Source organism: Ochlerotatus camptorhynchus, unplaced genomic scaffold, assembly GCF_037179485.1.
Source record: "Ochlerotatus camptorhynchus isolate MF236.1 unplaced genomic scaffold, CSIRO-AGI_Acam_v1.1 ptg000577l, whole genome shotgun sequence".
Lineage (NCBI taxonomy): Eukaryota > Metazoa > Arthropoda > Insecta > Diptera > Culicidae > Ochlerotatus > Ochlerotatus camptorhynchus.
Window position 1 is genome coordinate 1,053,177 of NW_027041058.1, and position 14,591 is coordinate 1,067,767.

Genomic DNA, 14,591 nt, shown 5'->3' on the forward strand with positions numbered 1-14,591 from the left:
GCTAGGTTAGCGAAAATGTCCTGCGAAGAGGCAAAGGGTACTGGTGGGACTGCAGAGCGTCATTCAGTCCCGTTGAATAATCCCCACAGATACGGATCGTACCATTCGCCTTACGAACCACCACAATCGGAGCTGCCCACTCCGAGAAGTTCTTCGGTTCGATAATTTTCTTCCGCTCCAATCGGTCCAGTTCATCGTCCACCGTCTTGTACATGGCATACGCTACCGGACGCTTTGGACAAAACACAGGGGTCATTCCGACCTTCAACTGTAACTTCACCTTCGTTTTCTTACATAGCCCAAGATCGCCAAAAAACACATTCGGGTACTCTGCCTTTAACCCGCTTACACTGGCCGGAGTGCTACTGACCTGGTTACAAATTGAGTCGAAAGGAATCGACCACAATCCGAAAGCTTCGATCGTGTCAGAACCCAGCAGGTGTAACTGTTCCTTGGTGACCCGCAACACTCGCCGATCAATGGAAAGATAACAAGAAAACTCACCTTCAATCTGCAATGGCCTACCACTGGCTGTCTTTGCGATGATCGTCGACGCAGACGTTGAAGGGCTGCCAATCTTGCACCAGGTATCCGACGAAATTATCGTGATGTCAGACCCCGTATCGATTTGCATACGCACCGGTAATCTATTGATTCCAACCGGCACGTACTTTCGACGCTCCTGCACACTGCACGAATTCACAGTCACTAACTTGGCCGCTGCAACGTTGGGCTTCCGTTGCCTGAATTTTACCTTCAGTGCACTCCAACAGTAGCCATCCTTATGGCCTACCTGGCTGCAATCGCTGCACTTATGGCTTTTGTACGTGAACTCCCTGGCGTAATGCATGCCACCGCATAGCCAACAAGCTCTTTCCGGACTAGTTTTGCCGCTGCTCGCTCTCCAACTACCCTTCTCACTGCCGGACTGGTTGAATTTCGACGGCTAGGTTCCCTTGAAACGGTACTGCTTCGTCTTCAAGGCTTTCACAGACATTGAGTTCTCCTCAATCATCGCAGTACCGTGCCGCAAGTTCAACAAACGTTGACACTCTTCCGACAGCTGTTCCAGCGTAACATCATTCCACTCCTCAATCTTCGACAAGAGCCGCATCCACACATCTGCATCTTTGTCCGACTTCAAGCCACACACGAATACGAGGCACTTGAACTGCTCCTCCGATAGCTTGGACAGCTCGAACTCGACGCACGATTTGTTAATGCGGCAGGCATACGTCACATAGTCCTCCTGTGTCTGCTTGACGATTTGCAGGCAACGATACCTCCGGCTAATTACAGATTCGGCAGCACCGAACAAGCTGGTCAACTTTTTTACCGTCACCGCAAAGTCAAAATCTTTCGGTGCCTTTGGCAGAATAAAGCTGATATACCTTTCGTGCTCCGATATCCCCAGCTTTCGCATCAGCAAGCGCACTTTTGCTCCTCCGTCGAGTCGGCTGGCATCCTTCGCGAACAAGTCCTCATATCGACTATACCACGCAGCGAACGTAACATTGCTGTCGGGATCGTATCTGAACTCCTTGCTATTGTTCGCCAAGGAATCTAACACAGCTTCCGGATTCGCTGGGACCTGCACCTGGATCGATGTCATTATACTGCGAATCAGCTGCTCCTGCTGGGCCATAAACGCTTGCTGATGTTGCTGCATAACCTCCTGTTGCTGCCGAAAAAGGTCCGTGACATAACCCTGCTGCTGCTGCTGAAACCATAGCAGGAACGGGTCCACTTGTCCGGCTGGAGGCGGATTTCTAAACTGTTGCTGCTGCGGAATCGGTCACACATTGCCGGTAGGCAACTGCTGTCCATTTCCCGGCTGAATCGGACCCGAGTTGTCATCCATTCTTATTCGTTTCACTGTGGGTAACGTTGTGATGGGATATTTTCACCACTCTTCACAACTTTTCCACTACCGAAGTCGCCACTTTTGTATCCCGCACCCGTACGTGGTGGCCGAACTCGCGATACGCGAACATTGGACGCGAATACAAATTAAAACTAGTTAAAAACTCGGAATGAAAATAAAACACGATGTTACGATGAAGAACTAAAAACACTTCTATTTACATACATGATGACAACATATCTCATTCACTCTTTATGCGCTTTGTTGACATCTGAAGGATAACGGATAAAACAGTCACCCGCGAGTCCAGCGGCGGCGGAGTGGATAGGGATACTCCGTTTTCCAGTTGTCCCCAACAGTCTGCCATTTCCGCAAGCTTGGCCATTGTTCCGTCGTGACAAGTGATGATAGGACGAATGTCCGCAGGCAAACGCTGGATAAACAACATCTTCAACAAAATTGTCGTCAATTCCCAAACCAACCGAAAGTTCCTGCATTTTTGACAGCAGATGCGTAGGACGTAGATCCCCAAGATCGTGCGTTCCAACCTGTTTTCCGGCGAAAGCGCGGTGTTGCAACAAGATCGATAATGTGAGAAATGACAGACTGGTCAACTTTTGCCACTATATGGTGAAATTTCGTCTCGTCGATTGCGAAAATTGCGCAAACAGCTTGCGCAAACCACATGGCTGGGTCCGTTTTCCAGAAGTCCGGTAATTTTACACCTACTGCTGCCGCTTTATTGTTGGGCTCCGGGTTAGCCATTTTGAGGTTAGTTTCATACGATTTACCGAAAAACGGGTCTTTGTGATCGAAACGGGTATACCGACCGAATTTGAAAGGTTTTGCGACGTCGCGGGTCACCAATGTGGTGTTTCGAACCGATTTCAATGATCGAAGACGTTTATTACGGATAATCAAACTCTTCATTCTTGGCAAATTACACGCAATTGCAAACTCGGCGTTACAAGAATAATCCTCCTTTTTCTTTCCCCTCCTTCCCGCCGTCCTTTCTCTCCCTTCGCGCACAGCTCTGTCAACGGCTGCAAATTCCAGGGTGGTATCCATTTCATCAGTTACATCCCACACCTCCAAGGTGACCTGTCAAGGAATGTCATCCAAACTGAAACGCCTCACTCCTGCTATGTTCAATGTCTAGTTTCAAAAAAGAAAACTGTATTCAATTCCTTCAGCATATAATTTCGTCGGTTTATATGTTTGTAATTGTTTTGTTTTTTTTATCATCGCTCACTATGAAATCAAAATTGCAGTCGATTATATTGGTTGCTTCAATCTAAAGTTGTTTTCCGTCAATTAACTGTTGCTATCGCCATCTATACATATCAACACACTAGTATTGTTTTTTTTTTCAGCAGTCGAAACAACATACTATAGTCTGCTATTTATGGCATTTTTTTTTTCTCTTTTCAATGAAATGCATAATTATTGTTCCTGGAAAGTTGCTACTACCGCCGTCAACTGTCGTATTTTGTCGTGAGCTGTTCCTTTTTTCAACTCTAAATTATATATGCGCACGTACGTTTGTATATATTCGTTCGCGTAGAATCTAATAAAATCAATCATAATAAGTAACACTTACATAGGTAGAGAACGGAGAAATAGATTTAGTTTTGACATTAAATCAATGATAACTAAATTGCATCAATAGAATTGCAACTGGTGTTTTACGTTTCGAGAATTAGTTTTCGAAGAAAAGTCGCGTGACCTCCCTTCGTAACTATATTGCATTGAACCAAACAAAACAGTGGAAGATGAAACATTGCTCCGTGAGCAGTTGTTTAGAAATTAGTAGAATTGTACACTTTATCTCAAAGACAAACATACGTAACACTTCGAACATGGCTTCCTGCAAGTAGGTCGTCAGGAACCTCGGGAACCTAAGCAAGTGAAATGGATTGCATAAAAACGTCAGCATTCTTATGGAATGAAGCGTTACATTTGTTTGTCTGTGTATGTAGATTTTGTTCCGTAATTAGTGCTGCCATCTATGTTTCATAAAAGATTCACTGAAATTTAAGTGGCACAACTTTTCTTGGAACGCTAGTCCTGTCGTTATACGCATAATTTTACCAAATGCTTTGCAATGGATTAATGCAAGCTGCCAGTTTTGATCTCACAATTACTGACAGCATGACGCCACCTACCAGTTATTCAAAAACATTATGAATGGAGATATGATTTTTTTTCTCCGAAAATAGCGATTTTAGAAGCGAAAGCAGAAAACTAAAATTTGGTAGGTCACTTCGATCAAAAATAAATGCTACCACTTGTACCAACAGGTTCTAATTTCGTAAAAATCATCAGTTTTTACTAGCGACATCTGTTGCGAAAATCAACTATGCTTTTACTGTATTCTTATGGACAGTTATGCGTATACCGGCAGTGTATGTGTGTGTTTAAAATTAGTATTGCTTACACCTAATATGTTAATGTGTTAAAAATTAAAATAAAAGATCATTTTTATAAAATGAGATCACAAAAATGGAATGTTTTTGCCTTTTTAAAGAAACGGAAAAGGGGAAACTTTAAAAGAGATATCTAACCTTATATAGCTCTGGAAGCGTTTTTAGAGTACGTGATTCGTATTGCCGTTTCGTAAACATTAGATTTATGGAGAGGATGAAAGTGGGTGAACGATAGGATATGAATGGGTTTAGAGAGCGAGAGAGATAGAGTAGATTTAGGCCAACAAAAAATCCCTACGAAGATATGGCAAGAGAGGACCACCACCGCCACCACCCCAACCTACTCCGGCACTCGGGTGTTGCAGTTCCCGTGGTACAACTTGATCGTCCCTTCGCAGTGGAAGTAACTGTCGAATACCTTACCGTAGCCGTTCTCTTTCCACCAGGTGCACAGCTGGCGATTCCAGACGCAGTCCAGCCGGTAGATCAACCCGGGGAACTCAAATCCCATCAGCGTGTAGAAGTCCTGATCGCCAAGGTGACCCTTAAACGAGTACTTCTCCACCATGTTCTTGACCGATTCCTGTTTGATGATTTCCGCGTACAGCCGAGACTGCCGGATGCGATCCAGCCGGAGCATGACGACCCCTGAGTTCAGCCCCGGATAGCCGTGCTTGGTTTTCTTCGCCGTTCGACTGAAGAAACCACCCACGGAATTGCCGATTGCTGTTTTGTTCATGTAGTATGGTGTTCCAAACAGGGTGTGTTGATTTTGGGCTCGGTACTTGAACAGGATGTGCAAGTACACCGGGGTCAGTTCCGGTGCTAGGCCGAACAGGTGCTCCGAACCGAACCGATCGAACTCGTCGAATAGATCCTTGACAGACGAACGGAACACCACGTCGCAGTCGATGATTATCGCCCGTTTCATGTTTACGTCGACGATCCGGTGCAGTCCGAGCGAGATTAGGAACAGGGCGTCGCTGTAGTAGCTTCCTGCAAATGGAGAGGTCGTAAGAATTTGGAACTTTCTGTCAGTTGGGACGATGAATATCAGTGTTCATCACTTTTTGATTATAGCACTGGATACAAGTGTCCCTTCGACATAAAAGTCAATAGGATTCTATCAGAGGCAGTTTATGTAGATCTGACGGCGACCTATTATTTGAGCTCAAATCTCGAGTGTGACCCAAAGAAATCACCCCTATTCTGTATTTCGATTCGAACGAAATTCTCATACAAAAAAATATTTTTTTGTATGAGAATTTCGTTCGAAACGAAATACAGAATAGGGGTGAATATCTAGGCTTTTAAAGCTTCTTTTGCCAGCATTTGGCAGGCTCTCAACTCAACTTATTCCACAATTATTAATTGATAGCGTTCTATGCCAACCAATGCATGAATTTGTATTTTGTGTAGCAAGCACAATTACTCTATGTTCCGGGAAGTAGCGAAAATTTCCGGCATTCGCATCCGACTAGCTAACACCGTGCCTTTATCAACTAGACTATGTATCTGATCCACCCCACCCAAAGAAAATTTCCTAATGAATCCAAATCGATCACACCCCAATCCACCTACCCGTCTTATAGTTGAACAACGGAAGCATATTCTTCACAATGTCGCTCGTCTTCTCCGCACAGTCCTTCACGTCGTACAGCGTGTAGAACACCACCTTCCGGTAGTGGGCAATCTGCTCCCGGATCAGCTCCTCCGCCGACGTTTCGCTCTGCTCGTCCGTAATCACGTGCAGATGGATCGGGATGGTGGCATACTTGAGCAAGCTCTTCAGGAACAGCTCGAACTTGTCCCTCAGGTTGGAGTTCTGGCTTTCCTTCGTGTAGATCACAAAGATATTATACTCGGTGGCATTGTTCTCCTTCGGGACGTACTTGACCCTTTTCAGTTCCCCGAACCGTGCAACGCCACCGTCACCCCCTATCAGGTGAGCCACCTTGGCCGCCGTTCCACCACCCCCCGCCAGCAGACTGTTATCTAACACTTCCGGATGATCGGCACCATCAAAACCGTCAGTCTTTTGAAAAATCATCAGAATATTCCGCCGATTGAAGATGCTACTGTTGGCGTAGATTATCAGCAGGAACCCACTGGCAATGATCAGCACCAGCAGGATTTTGTTCATGCTCATAGGATGGTGCTTCAGTTTGACGGTGTTGTTGATCTGGCCAGCCACCAGCGGATTGGTGGAAGTGGTGCGCTCCGTTCTTCTATTTGCAGCTTAATCTAATTACAACACACAGGTGCACGGGTTTTCCACTGCATTTTATAAACTTTTCAGCAACTGCAAAGCGGATTACACTAGTTTGTTCGCAAAACACCAATGAGTGCCGTCATTTTCAGGCCATTTAAAATAACAAAAATTCCTGCGTTTAAAAGGATTTTCTAGTTTCTCTTCTTCGTCCTTCTTGTTCCTGCACTCTTTTTCGCATTTTTTTTATGGAAATCCCTGCTCCGGTATCGAGGGGTGAGCCCATGAAGCAGTGCTCTACGTTATACAAACATCAACATCATCAAAGTCAATAATGAATAGTTAAAAAGCCTCATCGTTCGAAATGTTGTAAACGAACAAATAAATTGTGCATGAAGCTCTAATTACAACATAAAAAGAAAATTTATATTAGAGCATTTTTTAATAGTACCAGCCAAATTTCAACTGGTGGTAGAACGGTTACCTCTAAATCTACTATTACAAAGTGTTTATTATTCATATTGAATATGGACCCCCAGAGATTTGTTTTCATTATTTGTCGGATTAGAGTTATGATTTGTCGGACAAACGGGAGTGTGTGGCTAAAATACCGAATTCAGTTACACCGGAAGCACGATATATCTAGACTATTATTCGAAAGGGGCGGAAGTACCAAAATGGAAGTGGAATTCCATATTTCAGTGCCAACATTTCAAAGGGGCGTAATTGCTTTTGTAAACAATGACTTTAGCCATCAATTTCTCGTGAATGAAATCTTACCTCTCCAAAATGACAATGCTAACTGGTAGAGGAAACATTTCTCTACCTGCTGGTGTCATTATTTTTCATGAGTGAGCTTTTATTCACGAGAAATCGACGGCTAAAGCCATTGTTTACAAATGCAATTACGCCCCTTTGAAATGTTGGCACTGATTTGTCGAGGAATTTATGTTGTTGTTGACTGTATATATTATGAAATAAAAGCTGAACACAACCCGACCAACCGTTCGTGAAACTTCTTCAAAGTTCTTTATATAGAAATAAATATTGATGTCGGCAATTCTTTACTAAAAATTTTCTATGATTTCTATGTACACATTTAAAAATCTTTATTGATCGATACTTACATTTAAGATTATTTCTTCATCAGTCATATGATAGTAATCTATAAAGGTGCCATACTAAATTTCTTTCAATTTCGATATGTCACATGGACTTTAGTATTCTTTACAAATATTCATCGATAAATATTTAAATACTGATATCATTGTAACTTTGAACTTTGACAAAGAACAACAAAGATTGCCATCGATGCACATTTATAATCTCCTTGTTATCGATTTGCATCACCGGTTAAAGAGAGTTCGAGACACACCAGGTGACAGATGACAATGTTTATATTATTTATCGACATATTCGGTATTTCATCGGAAGAAGCAATCTGCCGGTAAATGAACGAGAAGACCGATGGCCGCGACGCAGCAAATGTTTACCATTGTAGTTCTTCAAGTTTACGTCTATATATTTAATAACCCGTGATAGCATGCTTTGTGGGATTCTCGGCATTTGGAACCCAATGTGTAAAATTAATACCTTTTTGGCCTCTAGTACACCTACATTGCTGACTGGTTGATGGTATATTGAATTCATGTATGAAAAGATTTACAGAAATTTCAATACACCACATACTAGAGTGTGTTTTCCTGTCGTTGATAAGCTCATCAACAGCAGCCGTGGACCCGAGGATTAGCAACCAACAACGAAATCAGTACACCCCAGATGGCATGGGATCGAAACTAGAAATTATGCAGATAAAAAATCCCAAATAAAATCAGCAGCTGTGTATCGATATTTTGATTTTACAACAGAAATCGATATTTTGATCTGGCAACACAATCGATATTTTAACATTGGTAACGATTGGTAGCAATATTTTGAGAAAGATCTTTATAAACGATTCACGATTTGACTTTTAGCATCTTTACAATTATTCATGAAATGGTGACGATCGCTATCGATTTTTCTTATGAATGGCTTTGAAGATCGATGTATAGAAAATTAAAGAAAATTAACGAAATGGTTGGTCGGGAACCCGCATAAATGCGAACCATCACTTGATCTTATCGATAATGGTTATAAATTATTTATAATCCCTCCTAAACTTTAACTGAAATGGTTATGGAACTTTACATGAACGTTTGTGTGATAAAGTTTCAAGCTTATGTATTATGGTTTTTTGGAAGCGGACCTTACAAATAATGGGTTGTTAAGAACCATTACCATCCCAAATTCTTGTTTTCTCCATACATTTTCAGAAAGAGAACTATATAAGAACGTTTTTACTTATGATTTGAGAACATTAATGGTAATGGTTATGGTCTCGGTTATGGTAGTCAGTAAGGTCCATTAATGGTTTTGTATTATCGCTCAACTTTACGTGGAATATATCGTGAATTGGTAATCAGTAAATTACAGGCAACCAATTCGCGATATATTCCACATAAAGTTGATCGATGTTACAAAACCATTCGTGGACCTTACTGACTACCATAACCATTACAATTAAAGTTCTCAAACCATAAGTTAAAAGGTTCTAATATAGTTCTCTTTCCGAAAATGTATGGAGAAAACAAGAATTTGGGACGGTAATGGTTCTTAACAACCCATTATTCGTAAGGTCTAGTTCCAAAAAACCATAATACATAAGGTTGAAACTTTATCATTAAACGTTCATGTAAAGTTCCATAACCATTTCAGTTAAAGTTTAGCAGGGATTATAAACAATTTTTAACCATTTTAGGTAAGGTCAATTTATGGTTCGCGTTTATGCGGGAATGAAACTGTTTATTCTCAAGACTACTAAACATTTAACAGACTAATCATAGTTTACCGAACCACCGAATCTATGTATAACAATAATTTGAAAATAACATTATAGTTTTTTAAACGACAAAATGAAACCTGGAAAATGGAGCATTTTTGTAAGAGCAACCGTAACGGTACGCTGCTAAACTCATTTTAGCAGCCCTCATCATAGCGCAGCTACCGTATCGGGGGTTGCCATACGAGTAACTAAAATAGCAGTCGGCTTCTCGGTGAGAAGCGCGCTACCAAATTTAACAGCGCGATAGCAGCGCGGGAGAAAGGTTGCTATTCGTAGAAATGTTAAAATGCTCTCTACCGGTACGGACAAAAGCGAGTAAATTGATAACCGCGATAGCAGCGACCGGTGTGGAGAAGAGTGACTAAACTAAAATGAGAGCGCTGTGCGCTGTTAAAATAGTCGCGCAAATGACAACGACCGTTACGGTTGCTCTAAGGTTATCGTTCAGCTCATTAACCCATTTAATGAGCAGGCCCCTAATATCGCCACATATTTTATAATCTGTGACGTTTTGTAATTTTCCACTAGAAGCTAGTTCAAGCCTCTAAGGGAACATCCATTAAGTAAGTTACGCTGTGGAGGAGGGGGTGTTACAAATGTGTGACATTAGGTAGTGGAACAAAGTGACGAATGGGAAGGGGGAGTACATTTTCTCTAATTTTTGCGAGGAGTACTTAATGCATGCTTTCCAACTCAATGGTTCCAACACCATGGTTTTTTAGGGTGAAATAATAGATTTTCTTTAAACGAAACCTGTAGTACCATAATGTCCGCATGGGAATGTTCAAAGTAAGCGTCTGTAAGAAAAATATCAGGTGAATTGAATGTTATGATAGTCAATTTTAATCACACACGAAGTGACAGACGACTAACTGGTGAAGAATTCAATTAAAATAATGTGGTTCGCTGTAATAGAATTTTCTTAGACGCTTGTGCTATCAGCCACCAGATGGGCTAGTATTTTTGTTTTGATTTGAACAACGTTGATTTTCTGTGCAATATGATCTTTGACAGTATGCAAAGAGTGTATCATTTTGTCATTTTTTTATGCATTTCAGTTTAGAGTAGAGTGAAAGAGATAGAATCAAAACATTGTAGTACATTTAGTGTTGCCATGTGGTACAATCTATTAGTAGTGTTGCCATGTGGTACAATCCAGTAGTAGTGGTGTTGCCATGTGGTACACTGAAAAATTGCAATAGCAGGTTAGTCACCAAAGTTTTCAAGCCGCTCCGTCTGCCACTTCGTTTGTGATTTTAATAAGCGTTCTAAATTTTGTTCTGAACTGATTTTTCGATTAAAACTTGACTAACTTGGCGACCTTTATGAGCTTCAAGTAGAAGGGCATCGTATGAGGGGAAATCCATGGGAATGTTGTTCATTTTTGCGGCCCATAATGCTACGGAAGCTATGAGACTCGGCTCTCCGGCTATAGCCACAGCAAAACACAATATTTCTTGCATCGTAGATAGAGTCGTCCCCCTCGCGAGGAAGTATTAAGCTGGACCATAGCTCAAGATTAGTTTAAACAGCATCATTGCTATTATGCCTCTAAACAAATAAACCTGAGCCCCGTAATAAAAATCTTAAAAGATCCGAAATATTTTATTTATTACTCATTGATATTTATTGATCAAAGTACTGGAAAACTCAGCAAAAATAATGTAAACAAATAAATTACTGAAAAAGTCAGCAATTTTTTTACTGACTAAAACGGCAAATTTTGACATTTCAGGGATTTTTCCATTTACCGAGTTTTTAGTTAAACCAAAAACTACTGAGTTGATTGCTGAAAACTCAGCTGTTTAAAAACCCAGTAAAATTTTACCGACTTCGGTAATCTAAACTCTGTGTGTAAGCCTTAGTTTGACAAACTTCTAATTTTCATAGCATTACTCAGCCCCAGTCAAAACTTGATGTACAAACAATTTCCTTCCCAATTGGGTTCTTTATTTTTTTTAAATATATCGGTTTTTATCTCGGTTTTTATACATCATCTGAAAGATTTTCGTTTTCTGAGCACAGCGATATTTTTTCGAATCTACACACTTTCATCTCGATTTTTAAATCAAGATTTAAGGCAAAATAATAACTTCACTGTTTGACACTTAAATAACAGACTGACTGCTCGCTTCCATACAAAGTGACACCGAGGGGCACTAATAACATAGAGGTAACTCTAAGACTAGAAGGTCCCGAAATAACGTGCTCAACTTTTTGGCTCAGCTCTGGTACTCTCTTCGGTCCCAAGCTAATCGAATCACCCCTCGAAACATAGGAAAAACCATAATAACCCCTCATTTTATTTGTCAAACTTTCATAGCGAATCAAAACAAACATTGCGTAGTACTAGAATTTCGACTAGAATAGGGTACGTTAATCGTTTGCTTGGGACCAATAGGCTACTAAAGTGGTGAGCCAATTTAAAATCGTTAGTTTCGTATTGATTGTTGCTAATAAGGTGATTTTTGCAAATGTAATCGTTCTTATTTAAAATAGTTCCTGTGTACCGAAATTTATGAAATTTTGGGTTTGGGTTCCACTTTTAATGCAGATTACGAATATGCATTTAGCTCAATATCCTTAAAGAACCATATTCCTCGATGATACGATAATAGACTTCTGTCAAAATGTCCTCCGCAGCTGGCTTAATCTTGATTTGTGTCCCAACAAGGATACGTACCAACAATCAATACGAAACTAACGATTTTAAATTGGCTCACCACTTTAGTAGCCTATTGGTCCCAAGCAAACGATTAACGTACCCTATTCTAGTTGAAATTCTATTACTACACTATGTTTGTTTTGATTCGCTATGAAAGTTTGACAGATAACATCAGGGGTGTGTGGATTCATGCAGAACATGCAGGAGTGAGTGAAATAGCTTGGGACTGCTTGGGACCGTTGTTCTGGTACTGAGTGAGCCAAAAATAATAATGATTTTCTTCGGGACCCAGTGGTCTTAGAGTTACCTCTATGTACGTACTGCGAACGTGCATAACAGACGTTCAATTTCTCCAGCTGCTGCTGCTGAAGAACAAAATACCTCAATTAGTTAAATCAGAACAGAAATGAAAATGACCACACTGACTGCCAATGTTTTCTTCAGTTTTATTAACGATAATTTTTTATGTCAAGAATTCCATCAGAATGAATTTTAGCCACAAGAAACCGGTATGAATTTAATTGATTTGCCTTCAGAAAAATAAATAAAACTGAGCAAACTGGAACCGAACCATGAACTTTGAGATTATGGGGCCCTTGTGTTGCTCACTCGTCTTTCAACGCTTGGGAAAGCGAAAAGGTCAAAGGCGTATATGTGCTACCTCATGTTAGACGAAAATCATTCATAAGTTAAGCGTACACTCACAATATTTTCAAATCTAAATAGATTAAAAGTTACGCTAAATTGCAACTCTCCTGACCGACGCATAGCTTGGTATAAAGAGAGAGAGAAAACACACTTAGTATAAAAATGCTTTATACGAAGACAAGTATAAATCCCTGTTATGTGTAATTTGTATAGTTTGTATTTATGCTTACGCTGTTTAATCTGAATGGGGACGATATTAATTTTGAGTGTTTTTGTTTGTTTTTAAAATATCGCATTTCAACCAGTTATCTTTATTACATGTTTAAAAAACAATACAATATATTACAACAGGAGATCTGCTAAGAAATCCACGAACCAAACACTTCCGGAACACGATGCAGTGAAGAATTTAGTCGTGAAATCAATTTATCGTCTCATTATGCCAGCAATCTCTTCCCATTTGTTAACATCACAATCTTCCGGTACTCGTTGTACGCATTGATGTACATCCGGGCTGCAGATTTTCAGCATCTAGGCCATAACGTTCTTATTGGTTTGCAGCCCATGACAATCCCAACCGAACCGGCGCTACACATGGTGCCTTTGCTGGTGGACATATCGGATCACAATATCCCTCGCCGTTCCGGTTGAATATGGCGTAACAAGACAACCCGCTCTGGTTTATCTATTTCGAAAATTTAATGGTTTATAAATTGCACAATTGTAAAATCGAGAGTTGCATCCAGAAATTTAGCTAAAAGCTTAAAGCAGGGCTTAAATCTACTCACCTTAACTTCTTTGGATTGATTCAGAAGGTCTAAAAGACATTTCCTTATTTCCAATAGTCCAGAACATTTTCTTCCTTGTTTGGAATGCTGATGGTCTCCGGCAATCCAGCAAAACACAGAAAAGATTCCTCTACTAGTATTAATATTTAGTATAAAATGAAAATCTACATTAGATTACTTTTTATACATAGTGATGGGTAAAAAGCCTCTAATCGAAAAATGTATAAATTTTATACATTCTGTGTTTAATAATATTTTTGAGTGTATGAAATTCAAATGTGTCGTTCCCTTATGAAATTCCGAGAGGAATTCTTAAGGCCGGCGCACAATAGATACGTTTTCAGGTTTTTTGACAGTTAGCCCAAAAAAACCCGAAAACGTATGCATTGTGCGCCGGCCTTTAAGCTCATTTGCCTCAGAGTGCACTAGTCCCTGCTAAGAATAAAAAAAAAGTCCGATGTACACTCAGGTCTTTTTTTAAACGGGGTATACACACTAACTTTAGATTACTGGAGTCAGTAAAATTTTACTGGGTTTTTGAATTGCGGATCGCCCAGTAGTCATCACAGAAATAATTTGCATTACCGAACTGTCCGTAAAGTCAATCTGTCAAAAATAACTGTTCATTCAGTAATTGGTTCGAGTTGCGTATACTGGAAAACCCAGTATTTTCTTTTTGTTTATTTTGCTGCAATTTAACTGAAAAGACAGTTATTTGGTCCATTATTATACCGTGTCACCCAGGTATATTAAAAGTAGTGAATTTGCAGTCATAAAAGCATGAATCCTGGTGCAATTCACCGTTTATAATATGCCAATTAATATGACGACTTAATCCCTTGACGTACCCCGGAATAGCGCGTCGACAGTGAAAGCAAACAATGCAAACATCCATTTTCTTAATCAAAATTTGTTGGATACCAAGGAACTGCAAAGAGAGTAACGTGTTGGTACTAACGAAATAGTTCTTCAATTTCGCTGTCGAGCTTTCTCAGTTCCGTCATGATATAATTCAAATTTTAACAAAACCGCGCGATTAAACACTTGCTCCCGGATTTTACTGAAGCTAAAATGGCGTCGGGAATAAAATTGACAGGTTAGAGTTTT

At 40.3% G+C, this 14,591-nt stretch overlaps 1 protein-coding gene across 1 annotated transcript in view; it reads right to left on the minus strand.

Moving 5' to 3' along the window:
- Positions 1–3,007: 3,007 nt before the first annotated feature.
- Positions 3,008–14,591, minus strand: part of Xxylt (Xyloside xylosyltransferase) — a 302,336-nt gene continuing 290,752 nt past the window's right edge. Inside the window, exons 2-3 of the mRNA XM_065236947.1 lie at positions 5,872–6,727; positions 3,008–5,286 (exon numbers count right to left, since the gene is read on the minus strand). Of these exons, the coding sequence (XP_065093019.1) occupies positions 4,631–5,286; positions 5,872–6,439 (1,224 nt within the window). The 5' untranslated portion in view covers positions 6,440–6,727 and the 3' untranslated portion in view covers positions 3,008–4,630. The remainder of the gene's footprint in view (positions 5,287–5,871; positions 6,728–14,591) is intronic.